Below are 26,643 nucleotides of genomic sequence, written 5' to 3'. Positions count from 1 at the left end.
CAGAACGTCAACACCTGATGATAAAATGTGCCGCAGGTAGCTAACAAGTTAATGTTAGCATTAAGTTTAAGTTTATAAGTTTATTTACTTTATTTACTTTATTAATCCCCTGAGGGGAAATTCAATGTTTTCACTCTTGCTTGTCAATTACACACAGGTCTGAAAGACACACACATTCACAAACAGGACCTATACATGCACAAAGTGGAGAGATCTCAGAGTGAGGGGGCTGCCCTTTGGTCAGGCGCCCCGAGCGGTTGGGGGGTTCGGTGCCATTGATGTTATTGTTAGTGGTACTAAATAATGACAGAATGAACCCAACAAACAATCTGATGGTTTTTATCTGACAGCAGCACAGAGGTGAAAAACAACATGTATATTAGAACAATGTTTCAGTGTGTGGACTGCCTAATGGCTCTAAACATCTGTTTTGATGTTTGTATTAATAAGTCAAATTTGTTCGTCTCAACAGGTAAAAAAGTAACACGTTAAGACGACAGAAAATGTCCTGTTAACAGGAACATTTCACTTCAGATGTTTAATATTGGGTGAAACCATTTCACCAGTTTCAGGGGGGAGACTGATGTAATGATATTCAGTGTACATTGTAAGTGTCCACGAGACATCAGAACTAAATTAAGTCGGTCTGAGTGTTCAGTCATCTGTTCTGAGTGTTACTGATTTACCTTCATTCTTTCATATCATATAAAATGAACGTCTTAAGTTATTTGTTTTACTTTATATTCCTGATATCACTGAGGTGATAAAAGTGTGTAAACTGTCATTAAGTCAGATGAGCTGCGCCTCAACTGGGAAACATCACGTTTATTCACTTTACATGGAGCTAAATTTAAAACTGAATTATGTTTGCTGAATGTGTTAAAGTCTGTTTATGAGTCGTAAGAAATCATAAATAATCTTTAGGAGTAGATGCTTAGTGTGAGCTAACTTGGGCTCCATTCAATTTAACAATATGCTAACGGAGCGAGACAAGCTAATTGCTAACACACTCATTTAAAAAGGAAAACAACCAACGCCTTGAGACAACTGTCAGAGACAACAGAGGTACGATCATGTTTTACTGTCTGAGGTGGAACAGGAAGTGTGTTCCACATGTTTTATTTCACAATCAATCCAGGAAAGAGCATCAGTGTATCGTAGGCCTACCGTTAGCATACCATCAGTGTACGTTTCTATACCGTTATAATAGTAAACTGCCAGTTCTGGTTCAGTGCCAGAAGTTGCACCTATTATTACTACTAACATAAGCCCACATTGGCCAACACAGTCGCAACGTCAGAAAGGGGCAGGTATCTTAACGCCAACCAATGAGATGGAAGCTTTTAATGTTCTACACGTCTTCAGACGTCAGACATGTTCCTGTTATGTTCCATTTCCTGTGTTCTTAACACACGTTAATAAGTTGTGTTTTTACCTGTTATGACGAACAAATCTGACTTATTAATACAAACGTCCAAATAATGTTTAACGTTCAGCGTTCCACATCAGTGTTCACTGCGGCGACATGCCACAACTTTCAAATGTGTCTGTGGCCCTGCCCCTTCCTGTATGTAGATAACATGGTGAACACTGAGGGTGAGACGTGTCCAATGTTCACACTCACAGAACACAGGAGAACAGAGGTCAGGTGCTCTAATGTCATTTCAAGTCTTCAGTGATGAGATTAACTTTACACACACACACACACACACACACACACACACACACACACACACACACACACACTGCTTTCATTTCACTTTATAATTAATCTGCAGCCGCACTTGAAAGAAGAGAAAGTAGTCATTACCGGTCCTGTGTGTGTGTGTGTGTGTGTGTGTGTGTGTGAATGAATGTACGAAGCTAAAGCGGATAAAAGCCATGACCCAATTAAATCACGTTCTCTCTCTCATGTGTGTGTGCGTGTGTGTGTGTGTGTGTGTGTGTGTGTGTGACCTTCAGTAGTACTACAGTCGTAGTTTGAAGCCGACCTGTGAATCACAGACTGTATAAATAATGGACGCGCAGCTGCTGTGATGTCACTTAGTGGTTTGTGGGCTCCTGTTCTGAAGCCTTCAGTCATCATCTTACTCTTCAGCACTTTTTACACACAGATGGCGCTACGTAGACCCCTTTACACAGACCCAAACGCCGGCGGCAGGGTGTGATTACAGACAGTATGATGACATCACAGAATCAAAAGGGGCGTGACATGTAACACAACAGCATCAGCTGCTAACTGCTGACAGCTGCTGTTCTTCTTCTTTGAGTTAGCTGCTAACTCCTAACAGCTGCTGTTCTTCTTCTTTTTTTGCTGTTCTTCTTCGTTTCTCATTCCGTCCTCGTCTCAGACATGAGACGACTTTGTCCCTTCATTCCATGATTGTACCTCACATACAGAACAGTGAGGTGGAGTAACAAGACAGACAGGCTGTAAACATGTTGATTTCTTCATGTGAACATGGAGGTCTGTGGGGACGCACTCTAGTGGACATCAGAGGAACTGCAATTTTGGATTCATGTTTCAGACTCTGTCTGATACTGTCTCTACAACAACATGCTAACATCTCTATTTACCTGTCTGTCTGTCTGTATGTCTGTCTGTCTGTCTGCTTGTCTGTCTGTCGTCCAGCAGCCACTCCCTGTATCAAAGCCATCAGTCCCAGTGAGGGTTGGACGACAGGCGGAGCGACGGTCATCCTGATCGGAGACAACTTCTTCGACGGCCTGCAGGTTGTCTTCGGTACCATGTTGGTGTGGAGTGAGGTAACACACACACACACACACACACACACACACTTGATCAATAACCAATAATCAATAATCAGTACAGCCCTGATTCTGAATCAGAGATGTGACATCATTCTGATTCTAGATCAGTAAATCTGCTGATGACGACATCTGTTACACTGGAACTGACCGTAATGTCTCTGTGTGTCTCTGTGTGTGTCTCTGTGTCTCTGTCTGTCTGTGTGTCTTTTTCTGTCTCTGTGTCTCTGTCCAGCTGATCACCCCTCACGCTATCCGGGTGCAGACTCCTCCCCGTCACATCCCTGGGGTCGTCGAGGTAACGCTGTCCTACAAGTCCAAACAGTTCTGTAAAGGAGCACCTGGACGATTCGTTTATACAGGTAACACTCTGACTGGATCAACCAGCAGCCAATCAGGAACCAGATACTGCTGTTAGCTGTTTACTGTCCACATTGACACACTGAGTCCTCCCTCCTTTCATGTGTCCTCCCTCCTTCATTCTTCCTATGTGTCTGTCCTGTGTCTCACTGCTGTCAGAGTGATGACACACATTTAAATCTCATTAACCCTCAGACATGTTAATGACACACACACACACACACACACACACAGCCTGTGACTGTGATGTCATCAGTCACATGACCTTCAGTTTCAAACAGCAGCTGCTTTCACACCTCAGTGGTTCCCCTCCACCCTGCTCCACCTTGCTCCACCCTGCTCCCAGCATGCTTTGCTCCTCCTCTGTCACAGAGGGAACCCGTGTGGTTCTGATGAGAGAGCTCAGGTTATAAACGTCAGACTCAACATGGACCGACGCACCCTGAGAACAAACAGCATCAGGACATGATGAAATATTAACATGAAGATGTTTTCATCTCATCACAAGAAACTTGTCTTTAAAACTAATTTATTTATTGTAACAGTGAATTTATTGATCTTGTTATAATGTGAAAAAGGATCAAAGTAATAATGAGTCACGTTAAAATGTGACATTAAGATGATTCAGTTTATGTCCAAATACAGAAACAATAAAAACACATTAAGAATAAAAATGACATCATCAGTCAGACACTGAAACACTGTCATATGACTGATGACATCACACAGCATGCAGAAAGACTGTGTGAATGTTTCCTCCCACAGACATTACGGCATGAACCACTGACAGACTGAATAAGAAATCCTAGCAGTGTCTGGAAAAGGCGGGACAGACAGACAGGTCCATGAAATTTCAATGAGCATTGATTGAAGATTATTGATCGCTGTAACACCTCATGACTGACACACCCTCAGATTTTACACACCCACCCACCCACCCACACACACACCCACACACACACGCACATCAGGGGACACACTATGTGTCCCCTGATGTGTGTTGACGTGCTGACCTGAAGACAGTGAAACTCTGTTGTTATCTCTGTTAAGTGAATGTTAAGGAACCTGCTGTGCCCCCCGTGATGCACTCCTGTCCTCGTGTTTCATCGTCCTTCAGTTCATCTCTGACCTCATCACCTAGACACCGAACACACAGGAAACACAGAGACACAGAGACACAGAGACATCACAGATCAGACTGTTAACGAAGGAGAACCAGGTGAACTCAGAGTAAAAAGACGTGATGCTGCTGACAGTCGACTCTGATCAATACAAACTGATCACAGCTTTATTAACAACCAGTCTGCCAGCACACTGTGACATCATCCAGCTGTCTCCACAGAGACGCACAGTCACAGCTTATTGATCAGTTTGTCTGCTTCATCACAGCCAATTAACCAATCAGAGACAGACCTGACAGGAAGTTAGTGACGGCTGACAGGAGTCAAAACAGTCTGAGTCACACGGCAGTTAAAGAGTTAATGATCTGCAGCGTGGGGTCCAATCAGAGTTCAGACTCTCCCGCTGGACGTCTCTGTGATCTCTGATCATTTCAGGTGGGACAAAAGTCCTGTGGACACATTAACATGTTACTGAGTCCACAAAGTGCTGGACAATGACTCAGTCCTACAGATATTTATGTATAATTTAGACAGTATATATCTGTAAGAATATGAGCATTGAGACAGGATGGGACAGACTTCAGGTTTGATCCATAAAGAATGTTAACAGGAGAAAAGACAGACAGACAGAGGCAGGTTAAACAGACACACAGCTGATAAACAACACAAGGTCACACACACACACACACACACACACACACACACACACACAACACACACACNGACAGAGGCAGGTTAAACAGACACACAGCTGATAAACAACACAAGGTCACACACACACACACACACACACACACACACACACACACACACACACACACACACACAGAGGCTGTAGATAACACAGACATCTGGAGAGCTAACACACTCTTATAACTGCTGCTTGTTACGCCCTGTGAGCCTTCAAGGACTGAACACACACACACACACACACACACGAACACACACTGATACACACTGACACACACAGTGTTTGTGATGTATAGGAGAGTCGCTCTAAAGCTTGTTAAACGCAGCTGAACCAAGACGGGATTATGATTCATGCACTTCACTCACACACTCACACAGGATTATGATTCATGCACTTCACTCACACACTCACACACACACACACACACACACACACACTCTGGCCGTGCTCGGCTGCATTCACTGACGCTCTGATTTATCAGCTCCGACCAGTTTAAACTGTAAATGATGTTGGAGGAGGAAACAGGGGTATGACAGGCCAATCAGAAAGCAGAGAGACACAAACTGCTTCTGATTGGTTGTTTCTGTTTGGTTCAGTCAGCAGGAGAAGTCTGGAGGGATTTTAGCTGGTTGCTAAGCAACGTGACTCTGATGATGTTCCACCTGTCAGTCATCTTTTGTTTCAGTCAGTTCACAGACACAGACTGTGTTTTAATAACAGGTTGTTTTTGTCTTTTTAATTCTTTAAAACTTTCTGTTCACTCAACTTCACAACCTCCTGTAGGACCTCTAGAACATATGAGAGGACCTCTACGCCCCCTGAAGCTCTCTGAGAACCTCCTGTAGGACCTCTAGAACATATGAGAGGACCTCTATACCCCCTGAATCTCTCTGAGAACCTCCTGTAGGACCTCTAGAACATATGAGAGGACCTCTATACCCCCTGAAGCTCTCTGAGAACCTCCTGTAGGACCTCTAGAACATATGAGAGGACCCCTGTACCCTCCTGAAGCTCTCTGAGAACCTCCTGTAGGACCTCTAGAACATACAAAAGGACCTCTATACCCTCCTGAAGCTCTCGGAGAATCTCCTTTAGCATTTAGAACAGGACCACTACCACTGACTAACAGCCTTCTACAACCTCTTAAAGGGCCCCTAGGACATTCTTAGGAACCNTGAAGCTCTCTGAGAACCTCCTGTAGGACCTCTAGAACATACAAAAGGACCTCTATACCCCCTGAAGCTCTCTGAGAACCTCCTGTAAGACCTCTAGAACATATGAGAGGACCTCTGTGCCCTCTTGAAGCTCTCTGAGAACCTCCTGTAGGACCTCTAGAACATACAAAAGGACCTCTATACCCTCCTGAAGCTCTCGGAGAATCTCCTTTAGCATTTAGAACAGGACCACTACCACTGACTAACAGCCTTCTACAACCTCTTAAAGGGCCCCTAGGACATTCTTAGGAACCCCCATCATAACCTCCTAAAGGCCTTTCAGCGCCTCATGTAGGACCTGTAGAACATTTTAAAGGACCACTGGAACCTCCTGAGGTTGATGTAGTTCTGCTGTTTGTGTCTGTGAGAAGATCTGAAACATACAGAACATCATGATCTGAGAACAAAGGTTTCATGATGTGAAGTGAAGGAAAGTCATGGTTTTAATGTTTCACTTAAAATAAGTTTATTTCCTCTTCCTCTTCTTCTTCTTCAGCTTTAAACGAGCCCACCATAGACTACGGCTTCCAGAGGTTACAGAAGGTCATTCCTCGTCACCCCGGAGACCCGGAGAGACTGCCTAAGGTACCACACACACACACACACACACACACACACAGGAACACACAGTAACACACAGGAACACACACTAACACACAGGAGCACACAGTAACACACACACACACACACACACACACACACACACACACAGACTCAGTGATGATTGTTGTTGGTGTTTTTCCATCAGTCTGTTTCTGGTCGGCTGCTCACAGTCTGATAATCATCAGCTGATTCTACTGTTTAACTTGTGTTTCTGTGTGTCTCTGTAACACACACACACACACACACACACACACACACACACACACATGCAGAGACAGAGGACCTGTGTGTGAGCACAAGCTGAAAGGAGCTGTGAACTGTGGATGTTAGTTTGGTCTCTGTGGTGGAGACAGATCTGAACACACACACACACACACACACATATACACACACAGATGTTTCAGAGCCACAGCTCAGAGGATCAGTGTGAAGAGACACAATCAGCTGAACAGACTTTACTCTAAATATTTCTGTTTAAACTCTTAGATGTACGATATGTTATATTTCTGTCTGTTGTCATGTGACCAGCTGAACGTCTTGAGGAGAGACTGAACATGTGACAAGTTTTGTTCATGACGTTTAGAGACACTTCAGACGTTTGATGAGACGTACTATCAGCTGCGTCAGTGGGGTAAAGCCTGTCCACATACTTTTGGCCTCATGGTGTTTCAGCAGTAGTGAGGCGTGGGCTGTGATGGACTCCGCCCACCGTGATGTGAGCTGACACGCTGTTAGCGCCGTAATACAAACCACGTGGTTAATAATTCATCAGTACTGGTTTGACTCGATTACCCATGCTGCCTTGTGCTCAGCGCACTGTGAGAAACACGGTGATGTTGGACATGTGAGGGACGTTGGCTGATCCAGAGCAGGTGGACGTCACCTGCTGCACGACACAATGTTTCTATAAAGACGGTTTGACTCAACATAAGGACTAAAGGTCAAAGGTCAGTCTGATACTGAACCAGAAAAAGACTGGATATAAAACATCACAGACTGTCCCATGTTTGTCTGTTTGATGTGTGAAAGGACAGAAGAGGACAATGTGTCCACAGAGACACTGATGTCCTGTCCTCTGTAAAGAAAATAGTCCCTGAACTCAGAATCTGATTGGCTTAAATTGCTGCCATTCATCCTGACCGGAGGCTGTGATTGGCCGGCTGTGCAGAGTGACTAGTTCAGGTGGAGTTTCAGCCACTCTGCTGTCCTGCTGTCTCTGAGTCTGTGTCTGATGTTCTTCAACCTGATGTTTAACAGGCTGTAAATCACCAGTTTCATTCTTTTGACAGCAACGTGATATTTGCCGATATCACAAAGTCTGTCAGGATATGATTTTGATACGATGTGATTCAGGGTCCTCGATCGATATGAGATGACATCATCTGATCATTTAACATAGTCTGTTACAGAAGAAGCTGCTGCACCTTCCTTTTTTACTTTTGTCCATAGAAGATAAAAACAACACATAGATAATAACGTAAATAACTGTGAACAATGTAAATAATGTTAATAATTAATTTAAGGGCCGTAAAGTTCATTTTTCATTTATTTTGTGATTCAGTGCTGAAACTTGAGGCAAAATTGATCCTATTTAAAAGGACATACAATTTTTAAAAGCACTAGAGGCAGAAGTGACGGATGTCCATATAGAACAACACCAGCAGCACGTTATTATTATTATTATTATTATTATTAACAGCAGCAGCAGTTTAGTGCTGACATGTGTATGTATTAATCATCCATTGTTTTAACTGGTTACTGAAAGATCTATAAGTGTTTAGATCTCTGATATGAGTTGGAGTGACACCAGGCTGACTGGATAAAGCACTTTTCCTTAATGGAGTCAAACAGTCTCCTCTTATTGAACCCTCTTATTGAATATTTGGTCCTCTGTTGATGTGGGCTGCAGGTGGAGGTGGAGCTGAGCCATGGGAGACTTTGTATATCAAACACACGTCGGCATATTTTATTACGTCATCCAAACTAAATACAATAACTAAACCATTAAGTTTGGAGCTCTGATATGTCACATTAACAAGCCACGTATGAATCAGCCGTGCTCTCAGAGACCTGACCAGTAGTGATGTGACGTTCGCGAACGACCGAGTCTTTGAACCAGCTCTTTAGAGTGAACGAGCCAGTTCCTAATTTCTTTGTGTTTTTGCTTTAATTTACACTGTATCCATTAATTTCAGATTATTTGATCCACTATATATATATATATATATATACATATATGTATATATACACACACACACACAGAGCAAAGAAACAAACAAACAAACAAAAATGCGAATACGAACGAGCCGAGTGTTTGAACCGGCTCTTCAAAGTGAACGAAAAATCCCATCACTACTGATCAGTAACCACACTTTGTTTAAAGAGTCAGCTGACTAACAAGCTCTGCTGAGCATCTGACACAACACTCACCAGAGTTAAAAGTCCTTGTATACCATCAATCAATCAATCAATCAATCAATCAATCAATTTTATTAATAAAGCCCAATATCCAAATCACAATTTGCCTCAGAGGGCTTTACAGCATACGACATCCCTCTGTCCCTTGGACCCTCACAGCGGATCAGAAAAAACTCCCCAAAAACCCTTTAACATCACCTACACCAACTTTAAAGGTCCTCTTATTGACTTTCAGAGTGACCAATCACAGACCCGAGGTGTGACATCATGCAGAGGCTAACTCTATTTTAGAGTTGTTTCTATGTAAATGAACCGAAACAACATTCATCACTGTTAGCTAACATCACACACACACACACACACACACACACACACACACACACACACACACACACACACACACACACACCAACATGAAAGAGCATTAAATTCTACAAACACACACACATACAAGAGATGATTGAATAAAAGGTAAACCAGTGTGTGTGTGTGTGTAAAGCCCATTGGCAAACAGGGAGGTTGAAACAGTCAAATCAGGTAATCAGCGAGTGCAGCCATGTGGCAAGAAAGGAGATTGGCACACACACACACACACACACACACACACACACACACACACACACACACACACACACACACACACACACACTATCAGTCGGTCTGTTATCAGATTTATTAAAAGAAATAACTCCTCTCTGTTTTTGCTGGTTGGTTGTGTTGACGTCTGTGTGTCTGTGTGTCTGTGTGTCCGTCGGCCTTCAGGAACAAAAGTCTCAGTTTAAAGTGAATCCGTCTGTTCCTAACAGAGACGTCACATTTCATGAGGTCGCTGTCAGTCAGTCCCCCCCCTCATCAACAGAAGTTCAAATCCAAAATCTGAAATAAAGCTGACGTCTGATGCAGAGGTTCAGTTTGACTTTGAAGGCTTATGAACAGGTGAATTAAACATTTGCAGCTGTGAAGAGGTTTCACATCTTTCATCTTCAGTTGTAATGAACTCTTAAATAATGCGTTCATCTACAGGAATGTGATGAAAATGTGGTTGTTGCAGCAGCACACAGACAGAAATAAATCCAGAAACACAGAGTAGAAGACATAAATAATAAGAGTTATTGACCTAAAATAAAATAGAGTAAAAATAGGAGACAATCCAAAAAGTAAAGCGACAGAAGAGGTTAAAGTCGAGTCTGGTTCAACTTCTTTGCAGATGATCTTCTGTTTTATCCATTTAACTCAAACAGCGCCCCCCTGAGACCGAACCATGAGTCCAAACCTGCAGTTCCTCTGATGTCCACTAGAGTGCGTCCCCACAGACCTCCATATTCACACATAGACATCAACATGTTTACAGCCTGTCTGGACTCTGGAGATCATTTAAACATGTTTATACAACTCACCTGTGTACATGTTATTACGGTTACACATTATTAAGGGGGCGGGGCCTGTCTGACTGACAGGCTGTCTGTGAGATGTCACTACAGTCTGAGTTAGATCCATGCATGTCCCCAGGAGGAGCACTGCACTTTGAAGCTAATTTTCATAGTGGTCAAAAGTGGAATTACACCATCTGGAGTCCATCACCTGACGCCACTGGGCCCGAAAAAGCTTTTTTCCGTTGACCTACATTGTGAAAGAGATGCCTGTTAATCACTTTTTTTTTTCTTTTTTTTTTGAGCACCACAGCTCATAAGACATGACTTCTTTCACTATCAGGATTTGATCCATTCAGTTTGATAACATTTGGAAAGTCTGAGGGGGCCGTGTTATTGAATTATTTTATCCCTATTCAGCTGAGTGGAGAGCTGAACAGGAAGTTGGCTGCACTCGGCCACACTCGGCCATACTTTGCTGCTGTTAGTCTCTGGAATCAGAGCATTTTTGCTTCATGCACCACTGAGCAGCTTTCATAGGAATGAATGGAGCTCTGCCTCCAACGCTGTACCAGGTTTGTTAACACATCCCTGGATCCACTCCTCCACAGCTCCACGCTCTCCTCCAAATATGGTCACTTTTGGCTCCAAAAAACCAAAATGGTGACGGCCGATATGCCGAACTCGAGGCTTCAAAATGGCAGTTCAGTTAACCAGCGGGTGACATCACAGTGGTTATGTCCATTATTTTTACAGTCTGTGGTTTAACTGAAGGTCAGTGTTGATTGGCAGTGGGCGGGGCCAAGATGTGATTTAGAGGTTTTGTTCCTCCCATCAGACTGAACCGGTCGTGGACTCGTCTCTGTCACTGTTTTCGTCATCATGACGGATTCTGATTTGTAATATCTGATTTATTTTGTTATCATATTATCATTATTATTGTCAAAATTATGATTATTATTAATATCATTATTATTACTAATAATAATGATATTAATAACAATGAAATAATAATAATTTACATTAATGATGTGGCGTTTATTGAGGTAAATTTTTTGCTGCGGAGGCAGAATCTGTGTGTGTGTGTGTGTGTGTGTGTGTGTGTGTGTGTGTCTTCAGAGAATAATTGGTTTCCTCCTCAGCGATGACATCCCCACCTCCAGCTCTATCGCTGTGGTAACCTTGTTAATGTGTGTGTGTGTGAGAGGTGCTTGTCATCTCGCTGCGTAACAATGAAACACTTGTAATAATAATAAGGCTTTCATTTGTCACTATAAACACAGTGTGTGTGTGTGTGTGTGTGTGTGTGTGTGTGTGTGTGTGTGTGTGTGTGAATAAATCTCCTCTCATGCTGCGACACACTTGAACGTCGTTCTGCATAAACGAGCAGATTAAAGACGATCGCAGGCTGAACGTACTTCACAGAAATGATTTCCTCTCACAGGCTGAACGTACTTCACAGAAATGATTTCCTCTCAGTGTGTGTGTGTGTGTGTGTGTGTGTGACAATCTGTTAGTGAACGGTGTGTTTAAGAACGGTTGTAAATCAGAATTCAAGACATTAGTGATCCAAGTTTTTTTTTTTTATCTGTAACCTGTAAAAACTAAAACTAAAAAATATAAGTAGTTAATAAAAGAAAAGAGACAAACAGGGAGTAAGGGGAGAGAAAGAAATTAAAAGAAATAGATTATTAATGAAAAGAAATTAAGAGAAGTAAAGTACAGCAGATAAAGAAAGGGTTAAATAGGAAATAAGTGAAGAAAAATTAATACAAGAAACGAAAAATAAAATAAAAAGGAAAAAGGGAGGTTAAATTAAAGTGAAATGAGACAGAAAGCACAAAACAAAAGAAACAAAAGGAATTAAAAGAAGATGAAGAAGGAATGAAACAGAGGAGAGGGAAGGTAAAGGAAGACAGGAGGAGGGATGGATGGATGAACAGACTGGCAGTTGGATGAACTGGTGGAGAAAGGTTTGATGGATCAACATCTCGCCCCAGTTTAAAGATGGTGGTCAGTGGTGTCGAGGGCAGCTCAGAGGAGGAGGAAACTGACGGAGACAGATCTCAGATCAGGACCTCAGATCAGGATCGTGTTGAGTCGTCATGTTAAACAAAAAGCTGTTGCTGGTGAGGGATCTTAAACAGAGACATCTGGAGCTTTAGATCTTGTTGATCAGAGGGCGGAGTGTGTTCTTCTATAAAGAGACAAATTAAGACTTTCACTGAACCACAGAAGGTTTCTGTGACGTCCTGTTTCTGATCCTGACGATGAAAATGTCTGGCAGGAAGTGTGCCAGTGTACGAGGTGGAACCAATGTGGTAGGAACTGGGACCAGGGGGGCATCAATCACTGATGGACCAGTCAGCTCAGTACTGGATGGGTGTGTTGTGATGAGCAGGTGTATGTGGGAGCACTGGGATGGTACAGACTGTCAGCTCATGAGCCCACGACCATCTTCACTGAGAAGATGACAGACTTCCCAGAAGAGGTTGAAACAGTCAGTGAGGTTTGGGCTGTTGCCTGCACACTGGAGCCAGGTGTTGAGGCTGAGCGGTCGACTGAAACCTCCCGTCCCACGGCTGAGAGCAGATGTTGGACCACAGATAGAAGTTCTACTGTGGGACTGTGTGAAGATCTTAAACAGATCGATGTTATGTTTGTGAAGCGTTCTTGTTTTCACCCCTGATGAAGACATTTGTGGAAACATTGGGTTTTTGATTCAGCACAGAGCTGTGGACATAAAAGTCTGCGTGCTCCGCCTCCTTCAGACAGGAAACAGCTCTGAGCTAACCAGCACAGATGTAATGGGGTTTCTTCATGTGACTCTCACATTTCTGTCTACGGAGTCACCAATAAGGAGTGTTGATGGAGGAGTCACCACCAGCTGATGGAGACTGAGGGAGGCTGTGGAAGCGGGCAGCAGCTCCATGAGGCACTGATCTGGTGGTGGTAATATGGAGCCTGACGCTGCACAACATCTGTCACTTGGTTCCTGGAGACCAGAATCAGAGTTTTATCATTGGAGGTGGGCGGAGCCACAGGTTCTGGAGAAGAGGCTGCAGCTTGAGAGGTAGCAGTGGGCGGAGTAGAGGCTGCATGAGTGTGCAGAGCTCCGACTCAGTGATGGTCTCTCAGTGTGACGGGTGGATGAAGTGATGGAGAGGCAGAGGAGTGGATGGATGGATGAACAGACAGATGGAGGAGGGAATAGATGGGTGGAGGAGTGGAGTGGTGGAGGATTGAGGGGGCGGGGTTAATTGAAGAAGTTTGTAATGAAAAGCAGCAGATTAACTGAGAGAGTGTTTAATTAAGATAAAGACTAAATGAAGCATTGTTCTGTCAACGGCTGATTACACACACACACACACACACACACACACACACACACACACACACACACACACACACACACAGATTCTTGTACTTCTATCTTTGTGAGGACCCTCACTGACACAGTGTGTTCCTAACTTGAACCGTCACACCTTCACATCAGACCTGCTGAACCTGAGTCTGAGCTGAACTAAAGACCGACCAAGACGTCCTCTGTCTGTGTCTAAAATACGTTTTATGGTCCTCATGATGTATTGAGTATGAACACTCTGAGACACAGACACTGTAACACACACACACACACACACACACACACACACACACACACACACAGAGCTGTTTGTTTGGCAGCATTTTAACACTAACGGCTCACTGAAGTGAAGTGGTTCAGTTTTAAAGAGGCTCAGAGTGTGTTTGTGTGTATGTGTGTGTGTGTGTGCTCTGTGAAGTGTAACTGAGCTCTGATTAGAATAAACACTGTTTAATACTGTCAGCCCTGTCAGGTCAACACACTCTCTCTCTCTCACACACACACACACACACACACACTCAATGGTTTAAATTTGGAGCACAAACACTGTAGTAAATGTGATAAATACGTTGTGTGTATCACAGACTGTGAAATAAAGTTGGACAAACATAAGTGAAGCTGAAACATGTGATCGCCCCCTGGTGGCTGGCAGCAGTACAGGTCATAATCCCCGCCCCCTACATGTTAGTGAGTGGGACATGGTCCAAACTCAGAGAACATGTCTGTGGTGTCAGGTGGTTGTTGTCTCACTGATGTTTGTTCCAGTGTTTGTGTATCTGATCAGTTTGCTTTTAATTAGTTATTTGATGTAATGAACAGGTTGTGACATCATGATTGACAGCTGTGTGTGCCAGTCAGTGTGCTCATGATCGATGGCACTGTTATGGATTGGTTGGACAGGTGGTTGGGCGGGAACTCATCACTGTGGAGATCACTACTGTGCAGATTCTGGCTCCAAATGATGTCACCAGTCCAAGATGGCGGCGGCTGTATTCAGATATTTTGACTTCATTTTAATTCAGGTCCAGACACACCTGACTGACTTCAGAGAATCAGCAGCAACAAAAGCCCCCTGCTGTGTCCCTGTGTCACCTCATGTCCCTGTGTCACCTCAAGTCGTTGTGTCACCTCATGTCACTGTGTCACCTCATGTCGCTGTGTCACCTCATGTCGCTGTGTCACCTCATGTTGGTGTCACCTCATGTCCATGTGTCACCTCATGTTGGTGCCGCCTCATGTTGCTGTGTCACCTCATGTCGCTGTGTCACCTCATGTCACTGTGTCACCTCATGTCCCTGTGTCACCTCAAGTCGTTGTGTCACCTCATGTCACTGTGTCACCTCATGTCGTTGTGTCACCTCAAGTCGCTGTGTCACCTCATGTTGCTGTGTCACCTCATGTCCCTGTGTCACCTCATGTCGCTGTGTCACCTCATGTCGCTGTGTCACCTCATGTCCCTGTGTCACCTGATGCCATGGTGTCACCTCATGTCGCTGTGTCACCTCATGTCACTGTGTCACCTCATGTCGTTGTGTCACCTCATGTCGCTGTGTCACCTCATGTCCCTGTGTCACCTCATGTCCCTGTGTCACCTGATGCCACGGTGTCACCTCATGTCGCTGTGTCACCTCATGTCACTGTGTCACCTGATGCCACGGTGTCACCTGATGTCACTGTGTCACCTCATGTCACTGTGTCACCTCATGTCGCTGTGTCTAAGCCAGAAACCTTCACCTGAACACACCACAGAGACTCCAGCCAACAGCCAATCAGCTTGTCCGTTCTGCTCCTGCTGAGAGGAAATAACTCTCCACCACAGCAGACGGCGGTCTTCTGTATTCATCATTGAGAAAGGGAAACAGGAAGAGGGTCTTGCTGCTAGTTAGCCAGTTAGCACATTAACAACACAATCAAAGCATATTTACCGTGCACCGGTGAACAGTAACACAAACCATCAGGTAATGTTTCTGCTAAGAGAAAAATAATCTGACCTCATGGAACAAGTTGGTTTTGGACTTTAGCTCCTCCTTTCCTCACTGACGCTTCTCTGCTCCTCACCTGAGCTCAGCTGACAGTCAGAGGGAGGTCATTCACCGACAGATTCAATATGATGAATCAGACAAAATAAACAAGCCAATGAGGGCCGACAGTGCGGAAGACATCGCACAGATTAGAGTGACAGATGGTCACCAATGGCTCAACTTTGACCGATGGCCAACTGTCAGCTTGTTGTGTCAGGATCTTACAGTGGGAGAAAGCGGAGACGTGTCGTCCATCTTTATATGCAGTCTGTCCTTCCCCTGGAGGAGAGTGGACGGCAGCTCAGAACTCAGCTGCTGTAAGAAAAAGAAAAAAAAATTCAGTCAACACAAAGCTTGGCCCCGTTGTCCATCATCAACACTGGGTCCAATCTGTGTAACAGCAGCAACAGAAAGTTTGCTGATGATGGTGAGGACTCGTGAGGACTCGTGTTGGTGGAGGGGGTTGTCTTGGATATTTTGGTTTGTTGTTGCACAGTGGGAGGAAGTGGACACACGTCATCCATCTTTATTTACAGTCTATGGCATCCACACAGTGTTTCCTGTGAGGACACAAACAGAGTGAACACATGAAACATCTCATCAGTGGAGATCATTTCTACTGTCGCTGTCATCAAACCTGTTTTAACTTCGTGTGTGAACCTCCTCCTCTTCCTGTTTCAGGAGGTGCTGTTGAAGAGAGCAGCTGACCTGGTGGAGGCGCTCTACGGGATGCCTCATAACAACCAGGTAATGTTCACACCTGTCCACACCTGTACACATCTGTCCACACCTGCCCACACTTGTCCACACCTGTCCACACCTGTCCAGACCTGTACACATCTGTCCACACCTGCCCACACCTGTACACATCTGTCCACACCTGCCCACACCTGTCCACACCTGTCCATACCTGTACACACCTGTAGACATCTGTCCACACCTGTCCACACCTGTAGACATCTGTCCACACCTGCCCACACCTGTACACATCTGTCCACACCTGCCCACACCTGTCCACACCTGTCCATACCTGTCCACACCTGTCCACACCTGTCCACATCTGTCCACACCTGCCCACACCTGTACACATCTGTCCACATCTGTCCATCCTTCGGCTTCTTTCAGTTGGAGCTTCAGTGACTTTACCCTCAGGAGGTTGAAGGAGTTTCTGTTGTTGATTCTGTAGTAAAGATGAAGCTCAGCAAGCAGGACGTCCCTCCTCCTCCTCCTCCTCCTCCTCCTCCTCCTCCTGCTGCTGCAGGTTTATGACTCAGAACCTCCTGAAACACCCAAACACTTTATATTCACTCCGTCCTTCCGACACGCTTCTCAACACACCAGTTAATCACCACACACACACACACACACACACATACACACACACACACACACACACCCCGTCAGGTCCATTGAAGTGAAGCAGTAACCTTGAACAGAGAACGCAGGTTGTAAACGAATGTAAATCCAACTGTAATAATAATAATAACTGCATCAGTGTGTGTGTGTGTTTAAGGTCACATGATGTCTTCGCGCGCACGCGTGTGTGAGTGTGTGTGTGTGCATATGTGTGTGACAACATGAAACAAACTTGTGTATTTAATGTGAGACAGAGTCTTCATGTGAAAATGATAAAAATAATAAGCTGAAATCAGAATGAACTTCACTTCCAGACGTCACTGAATCCTGACAGCAACACACACATTCACTGTCAGCCTGAAACCATTCATTCATTCATTCATTCATTCATTCATTCATTCATTCATTCATTCATTCATTCATTCATTTTGTGTAACCCCTTATCCTGTTAGGGGTCATGGGGGGGACTGGAGCCTATCCCAGCTGACACTGGGTGAGAGGCAGGGTTCACCCTGGACAGGTCACCAGACTATCACAGGGGTGACACATAGACACAGACAAACACTCACGCTCACATTCACACCTACGGACAATTTAGAGTCACCAATTAACCTGCATGTCTTTGGACTGTGGGAGGAAGCTGGAGCACCTGGAGGAAACCCACATTGACATGGGAAGAACATGTTGAAGCACCTGGAGGAAACTGACGTCAACACAGGGAGAACATGCAAACTCCACACAGAAGGACTCCACCACCCTGGGTTCAAACCAGGAACCCTCTTACTGTGAGGCGACAGTGCTAACCACTGCACCACTGTGCCGCCCCAGTCTGTAACCTCTGAGATCATTTTGAAATTTTTAACACCCCTTTTCCACCTAAATTCGGGCTCATACGCAGGTTTTTTTGTTTTGACACAGGTAGACCACAGGCCTACTACATTAAAAAGCCAGATGTTAGCAGATTTGGTCAAAGGGCTAAAGAGCACACATCTGCAGATCAAAGTGACTCTGGACATTCAGAGCTTCAACCAATCAGATCGATGACATATGTGACATAGTGTTACCTCTGTGTGATACAGTGGTTGTGTTTTAGAACACCAGAAAGAAAACAACAGTCATGTCTAACAGATATGTCTAATAAATATTATCACTCTACATACATTAGTAAAGTTAAAAAGTACTTGAAGTAAATACTTTGATGTCTCTCCTGCAGGAGATCATCCTGAAGCGTGCAGCCGACATCGCCGAAGCTCTCTACAGCGTTCCCAGGAACCACAACCAGATCCCATCGCTAGGCAACACCGCCTCCCATGGCATGATGGGAGTTAACTCCTTCAGTGGGCAGCTGGCCGTCAACGTCTCTGACACGACGCAAGGTAGGACCTGCAGGATGAGTACTACGAGTACTGTCGACAGGTTACTGCAGTATTATTAAACCTGCCATCACGTCCTTCTCTTACAGTTGGCTACAGTCGTAACACCAGCAGCGTGTCGCCACGGGGATACGTACCGAGCTCCACCCCCCAACAGAGTAACTATGGCAACACTGTCAGCAACAGCATGAACGGCTATGGCAACACTGGCATGCCAAACTTAGGAGTGGCAACATCTCCGGGCTTCCTCAATGGCTCGTCTGCCAACTCTCCCTACGGCAGTAAGTATCAAGGTAAATACTACATCTGTTACTACAACTACTACTGTTACTACTGCTGCTGCTGCTGCTGCTGCTGTTCCTACTGCTACATAACACACTAAGTATCAAGGTAAATATTACACCTGTTACTACTGCTACTGTTACTATCATCCCCGGCTTCCCTAAATGGCTCGTCTGCCAAATCTCCCAACGGCAGTAAGTATCAAGGTAAATACTCATTACTACTACTGCTGTTACTGCTCAAACACAGTTTGGTGATGACATTGTGACTAGTTACAGTTACAGTAATACTTTACTGAACAGTACTGTCTCAGTCTTGTCACTTCATGATTTACTACAGTACCAGAGCATTTATTGAGCCCACACTGGAACCAGTTTAAGAGTCACTGGGATGAACTGGTTAAAGTGAAAAACTTTTTGTTCTTACTGAAGAAACATCAGATTTTAGTGAGAGAATGTTCCTGCTCTCCAGAGGATGTTCTCGACTCCTGTTCACTTCTTTTTAGAACAGTCTTCAGGTCAAGATGTCTGCTGGTGTCTGAGGTGTGTCCACTGGGTGAAGACCAGTTTGTGAACTGGTTGAACAGAAAAGAATCTCGGGTCCATTCACTGAATTTAAACTTTAGTTTCAAAGCCAACACGATGAGACATCCTAAAATTGGTCAGACAAATGTGAGGATCTACAATTCAAAACTGACACTTGTTGACATGTTGTGAACTGGTTGAACTGGTTTCTGACCAGTCTCCTGTCTCTTGTGTTCCAGTAGTTCCATCCAGTCCGACCATGGCCGTGTCGAACTGTAACTCCTCTCACGGAGTCTTCTCCTTCTCAGCCGCTGTCAAACAGAAGAGCGCCTTTGCTCCCGTTGTTAGACCGCCGGCTTCACCTCCTCCACCCAACTGCTCCGGCAACAACTCCAACGGGCTGCAAGGTGACACCACAACTCCTCTTGCTCCTCCTACTCCTCATTCATCTTCATACCTCTTCATACCTCCTCCTCCCGTTAGTCAGAAATCTGATCTCCTCAGTCATGATCTTTTCTTATTCTCCTGTCTTTAGAACCAGAGATTCTTGTTATTATTTTTTGGATGATATTTAATAGAAATGAATTCAGTTCTGTTCCTTCTCCTTGAAATGGTTTTCATACATAAGTTTGGTGTGTTTTCGTTCTGTATTTTTAGTCTGTTCAGGTGTAAATCAACAATGTGTTAAATTTGGAGTTCCTCAGGGCTCCATGTATGGTCCCCTGTTGTTTCATTTCACACAGGTAGTTCATTTGTCGTCACTGAAACTTCACATCCTCCATCCATAAGTTTCATTCTTGTCACTGAATTTCGTGTTCAGATTCTAACCGACAACATGTCCGTCCGTCTCTGAACATTGTCTGACTTCCTGTCTGTATCTCTCAGCTGTGAGCTCATTGGTTCCTACTGAAAACTCAGATCTATAGTTTGATTGTTAATTTCCTCAGACAGCTGCTCGCTGTACTTTTTATCAAACAAACAGGAAATAGTGACTTTGTTGGGGACTGTTTTCAGTGGTAGATTAATGCTGTGGTGAGGGATTGTGTCAACAGGACTGGCCCATTCTCAGTCCCAGTGCTCTGTCAGTGATTTTATCATCAGTTCGATTCCCGCTCTGAAGAGGCAGTGTAAAACTGAAGGTTTATTAAAAACATGGGGGTCAGTAAAAACAGAAACAGCCTGATGTAAACGATTTAAACAATTTGAATCTTTATTGACACAGTGAAAGATTAACAGTCATGTTTGCTTAAAGAAGTTTAAAAGATTCACTGCAGCTTCAGTTTCATCAGCTCGGCTTTCCTTTACACACCAACACTGAATACACACACATGATACACACACACCGACCCACACACACACACACACACACTATATACACGCACGTACACACCCACACAACACACACACACACACTATATACACGCACGTACACACCCACACACACACACATATTATACACACACACAGGGTGGGTAACCTGAGTAGTGTTAGTATTGCATGCAGAGTGACAGGCCAATCCATGTTTTATTCACTACAACCCACAGATACATCCTCTAAACACACACACACACACACACACACCGACACACACACACATTACACACACACACACACACACACACACACACACACACACATTAAACACACACTGTGGCAGTCAGTGTGATGTCAGTGTTTCTGACAGAGAGGTTTGTCGAGTGTTAAATATTCATGCTGCTCTCCGCCTTCGCCGAGGCAGAAAGGCCACAGAGTGTGTGTGTGTGTGTGGATCCATTTGCAGGCTGTACACCATCATCGCAGATGAATAAATAGTTTGAATGTTATTAATAGTTGCAGCTGCAGTTGGTCCGACAGAAAAATAAACTCAGTATGGAGACATGTTTACCTTCACACTAACACAACAGGAACACACTGTAACACAACACTAACACAACACTTATACAATAGGTACACAACAGGAATACACCACTAACACAACAGGAGCACAACACTAACACAACACTAACACAACAGGAGCACAACACTAACACAACAGGAACACAACACTAACACAACAGGAACACAACTGTAATACAACACTAACACAACAGGAACACAACACTAACACCCAGGGATGGACAGTCCTGTTCATGAAGGATCCAGAGTGGTTGAACCAGGGACGGACAGTCCTGATCGTGAAGGATCCAGAGTGGATGACCCAGAGACAGACAGTCCTGATCATGAAGAATCCAGAGTGGTTGACCCAGTGACGGACAGTCCTGATCATGAAGAATCCAGAGTGGTTGGCCTCAGGGACGGACAGTCCTGATCATCAGGGATCCAGAGTGGTTGACCCAGGGACGGACAGTCCTGATCATGAGGAATCCAGAGTGGTTGGCCTCAGGGACGGACAGTCCTGATCATGAAGAATCCAGAGTGGTTGGCCTCAGGGACGGACAGTCCTGATCATGAAGGATCCAGAGTCGATGACCCAGGGACGGACTGTCCTGATCATGAGGGATCCAGAGTGTATGACCCAGGGATGGACAGTCCTGATCATGAAGGATCCAGAGTGGTTGACCCAGGGACAGACAGTCCTGATCGTGAAGGATCCAGAGTGGATGACCCAGGGACAGACAGTCCTGATCATGAGGGATCCAGAGTGGTTGACCCAGGGACGGACAGTCCTGATCATGAAGAATCCAGAGTGGTTGACCCAGGGAGGGACAGTCCTGATCGTGAAGGATCCAGAGTGGATGACCCAGAGACAGACAGTCCTGATCATGAGGGATCCAGAGTGGTTGACCCAGGGACGGACAGTCCTGATCATGAAGAATCCAGAGTGGTTGGCCTCAGGGATGGACAGTCCTGATCATGAAGAATCCAGAGTTGATGACCCAGGGACGGACAGTCCTGATCATGAAGGATCCAGAGTGGATGACCCAGGGATGGACATTCCTGACCATGAGGGATCCCTAGAATGGCGCGGTTCGTTCCAACTACTAGCCAATAACCTTCCTCTGTACAACATGGAAGCTCTTGTCAGGCATCATAGTGGCTGAGATAAATGGGCACATAGCCCAATACATGAGCAAGGCCCAGGGAGGAATGGGTAGTAGCACCAGCTACTGGTCAACAGAGCAGTCAACCAAAACTGCAAGACCAGGCAGACCGATCATCGACTACAAGAAAGCCCACAACTTAATGCCACACACATGGATACTGGACTGTTTGGAAATGTCCAACATCAACAGGACACTAAGAGCCTTTATGAAGAACTCAATGGGTCTGTGGAAAACAACTCTGGAGGCCAACTCAAGGACAGCTGCACAAGTCACCATCAAGTGCAGCATATGCCAAGATGATGCACTGTCCCCGCAACTGTTCTGCATGAGCCTGAACCCTCTCAGCCAACTCATCACAAAGAGTAGCTACGGATACCGGGTCAACCATCAGTCACCTCCTCTACATGGGGACGGTACACTAAGTCCAACACCCTGAGACTGAACACTAAGTCCAACACCCTGTAGACTGTACACTAAGAGGAACGAGGGGGGCTGAGGACTGGTGAGTGATTGGTGACCGTCAGAGCCACTGTGAAGGACCAAACACCCAAGATCCAGGAACACATCAGGAAGATGGCCCCCACAGATGAGCTGCTGAGTGAATTCCTCAGGCAGCAGAGGAGGAGGACGAACCATCATTACGGCATGTACCACTGACAGACTAAAGAAGAAATCCTAGCAGTCTCTGGAAAAGGCTGGACAGACAGACAGGCAGACAGACAGACAGACAGACGGACAGGAACAGGCACTCAGTACCAGATCAATAGAAGCAGGGGTCTACCACAGCAGACAGGACTCCAGGTGATCCTGAGACAGTTCAGACCAGGAGGCAGGAAGAGCGTGCATGGAATGCCATCACCAAGTGGCTGACACATTGTCCAGGAACATGTGCACTGATTATTGGCCAGAAGTCCCAAGGTCACAGTGGAAGACACCTCCTAAGGTGATGGAGAATGAGTGAGCTGAGATCCTGTGGGACAAACTGGTGATGGCGAACCAAGCGGACATCGTGTTGATGGACAAACAACAGAAGAAGGAAGTGGTGATTGATGACAGCAATCAGGAAGAATGAGAAATGGCAAGGGCTGAAAGAGGAGCTAGAAAAGATGTGGGGAGTAAAGGTGGTCATTGGAGCACTGGGAGCACTGGAAGCACTAGGGCCACTGGGAGCACTGAGGGCTGTGACCCCCAAACTGGGAGAGTGGCTCCAGCAAATTCAGGTCCAACATCTGAGCTCCCTGTCCAGAGGAGTCCTAGGAACAGACAAGATACTGAACCCTCAGACTCCCAGGACTCTGGTACAGGACCTGAGCTTCAGAAGGACACACCACCACCCCCATGGGGGAGGAGTCTGTCTGTCTGTCCATCTGTCTGTCTGTCTGTCTCTGTGTTAATGACTAAACAAGTGAAGTGTCATTTTACAGTCTCGTGGTTTCACTAAATTAAAAACTCAAACTCGGTGTGTGTGTGTGTGTGTGTGTGTGTGTGTGTGTATGTAATGAGCTGGTAAATTAAACTGCGTGCTGCTACATGCATTTTGTCGTTAGCAGGAAGCTAATGAGGAATGACATCACACTGTGTGTGTGTGTGTGTGTGTGTGTAATGTGTGTGTGTGTCGGTGTGAGGTTTTGTGGGACAGTCAGAGGGGGGAGGAGGGGGAGACAGATGAGGTGAAGGGACAGGTAACAGGAAGTGAGTTTATCAGCAGGTGAAGTCATTCAGTCTCTCTGACCTCCATCCAGGACAAACGTCCATAAATCAGCTGAGACAGCTTTACTACAACTTACTGTTGTATCACTGATGCTACAACTGATGTTACTGATGCTACAACTACAACATTACTACTGCAACATGTATCCTTATTGCTAGTACAATTACCTCTGCTACTACTGCAGGAGAGACATTTAGTGACACAGACATGACCTTTTTGTTCAGAGTGTCTGTTCTGCTGTAGCTGCTGCTGTACTTTGAGTCCTATTTACCAGCTCTGTCTTTGTGTCTCTGTGTCCACAGCCATGTCCGGCCTCGTCGTCCCTCCGATGTAAAACATCTCTCCTCCTTGGTCCTCGTCTCTCCTCCCCCCTCAGCCACGAGCACCAATCACCTCAGAGGAGGCGGGGCCTCAGGCAGCAGCTGACCAGTCAGGACAGAGTATCGATGCTGTCTCTCACAGATAAAAACAGAAACTGTCGTCTCTGAGTGGACGGAGTCTCCGGTCTTTTCTCCGGTGCTCTCAGCTCTCTGTAATTATTCTCATGTTGTACTCTGTGTTTGGGGGGTGGGGTCTGTTTGTGTAAAACTGTGATGTCACATCTGTGACATGACATCATTTTCTCTACTTGTGATGTAATTCTGGGGGACGGATCCAGGCCTTGTGGACATAAAAGACAGAACTGTCCTCATACCTAATTGGTCACCTGCTGAGGACGTGGACACCTGGACATCAACAGGACACTGAAGTCGGGACGTATGTCTCAGTGAGGGAGGACAGACAGGATGCGTCCTCCTCGTCCTGCCTGTGTTTGGTCCTCACGTTTAAAAACAGATCAGGATGTTCGCAGAGGAAAGAAATTTACAGCAAGGAAACAAGGAAGAAGGAAACTTCCATTCACAAATAACAGAAGGAAGGTAGTTAGGAAGCAAGGAAGAAGGATGCCTCCAGCCAGGGAACAAGGGAAGAGGAGGTTTCCTACTTAGGAAGCAAGGAAGGAGGAAGAATTGTAGTTAAGAGCAAGAGAGGGGAGGGCTAGGACAGAGGAGGCTTCCAGGGATGGACCTAGGGAGGAGGAAACTTCCTAGTTAGGGAGCAAGGAAAAAGGAAACTTTGTAGTCTGTAGGCAGGGATGAGGAGGCTTCCAGGTAGGGATCAAGGTGTCCAGCTAGGGAGCAGAAAAGATGTAAGCTTCCTTGTTAGGAAGGAAGGACCATTGCTACCTAGGAGGCAAGATGAAGGAAGCTTAGGGAAGGAGGAACAAGAAGTGTTCCTATGTCGGAACCCAGGAAGAATGAGGTTGGTCCTGATTGGTTTCCCTCACTGACCAATCATTGAAATCAGGTTTAAGGTCGCGTCTCCATGGATACGCATATTTATCAAAACTGATATTTTCCTCCACGTTTTGGCGTCTCGTCTTCAAACAGGTTCAGGTCGTGAAAACGGAGACTAATGCTTTGTTCACACCCAATGTGAAACAAATTTCCGCATCACGTTACTCACATGAATACAGTGTCACGTAAAAGTTTGGTCTAAACTTCATTTCCTGTGAGTAGATGTAGTAGTAGATGAACTGATCTCCAAAAGTCATGAAGTTAAAGATGAAACATTTCATTAATATTTTAATCAAGATTAAACTTTTTAATTTCATCTTTTACAGTTTCACAATAACAAAAAATGAAAAGGCCAAAGCCAAATTTGAGCCCCCTGCATGGTCAGTGCTCAGTAGCGCCCACAGATGTTTAATGATGTTTAGGTCGGGGGACTGTGAGGGGCGTGGCCAAACCTTCAGCTGGCTCCTCTTGAGGTCGTCCATTGTGGATTTGGAGGTGTGTTACAGATCATTGTCCTCTCTTCATCTTCAGCTGTTTTACAGATGCTGTGATGTCTGGAATTTAACTGAATCCATTCTTCCCACTACCTGTGAAATGTTCCCTGTGTCACTGGAGCATCATCCATCCACCTCCGTCTGTAACGGGTGGACAGGTGTCCCTTTGTCTCATCCATCCACCTCTGTATGTAACAGGTGGACAGGTGTCCCTTTGTCTCATCCATCCACCCCCGTCTGTAACAGGTGGACAGGTGTCCCTTTGTCTCATCCATCCACCTCCTTCTGTAACAGGTGGACAGGTGTCCCTTTGTCTCATCCATCCACCTCCGTCTGTAACAGGTGGACAGGTGTCCCTTTGTCTCATCCATCCACCCCTGTTTGTAACAGGTGGACAGGTGTCCCTTTGTCTCATCCATCCACCCCTTCCGTAACAGGTGGACAGGTGTCCCTTTGTCTCACTGTGTCCAGAAAGTGTCCTCAGGACTTGTTTCCAAAAAGCATCAGGCTTGTCTCGATGTTCCTTCACAAACTTGTGAGTCTGAATTTAGTGGTGAGGACACAGGAAAGGTTTTCTTGTGATGACTCTTCCAT

General features: G+C 45.2%; 1 protein-coding gene across 1 annotated transcript in view; it reads left to right on the top strand.

The window, feature by feature from the left end:
* Positions 1 to 24,640, top strand: part of LOC126400269 (transcription factor COE3-like) — a 54,105-nt gene extending 29,465 nt beyond the window's left edge. Inside the window, exons 9-16 of the mRNA XM_050060829.1 lie at positions 2,633 to 2,766; positions 3,005 to 3,131; positions 6,652 to 6,740; positions 16,613 to 16,678; positions 18,501 to 18,663; positions 18,750 to 18,953; positions 19,706 to 19,873; positions 24,524 to 24,640. Of these exons, the coding sequence (XP_049916786.1) occupies positions 2,633 to 2,766; positions 3,005 to 3,131; positions 6,652 to 6,740; positions 16,613 to 16,678; positions 18,501 to 18,663; positions 18,750 to 18,953; positions 19,706 to 19,873; positions 24,524 to 24,555 (983 nt within the window). The 3' untranslated portion in view covers positions 24,556 to 24,640. The remainder of the gene's footprint in view (positions 1 to 2,632; positions 2,767 to 3,004; positions 3,132 to 6,651; positions 6,741 to 16,612; positions 16,679 to 18,500; positions 18,664 to 18,749; positions 18,954 to 19,705; positions 19,874 to 24,523) is intronic.
* The last annotated feature ends 2,003 nt before the right edge of the window (positions 24,641 to 26,643 follow it).

The sequence above is a fragment of the Epinephelus moara genome, chromosome 13 (genome assembly GCF_006386435.1).
Source record: "Epinephelus moara isolate mb chromosome 13, YSFRI_EMoa_1.0, whole genome shotgun sequence".
NCBI lineage: Eukaryota > Metazoa > Chordata > Actinopteri > Perciformes > Serranidae > Epinephelus > Epinephelus moara.
Note: the sequence above shows the minus strand (reverse complement) of the source record. Positions and strands in the feature narration are given on the sequence as shown.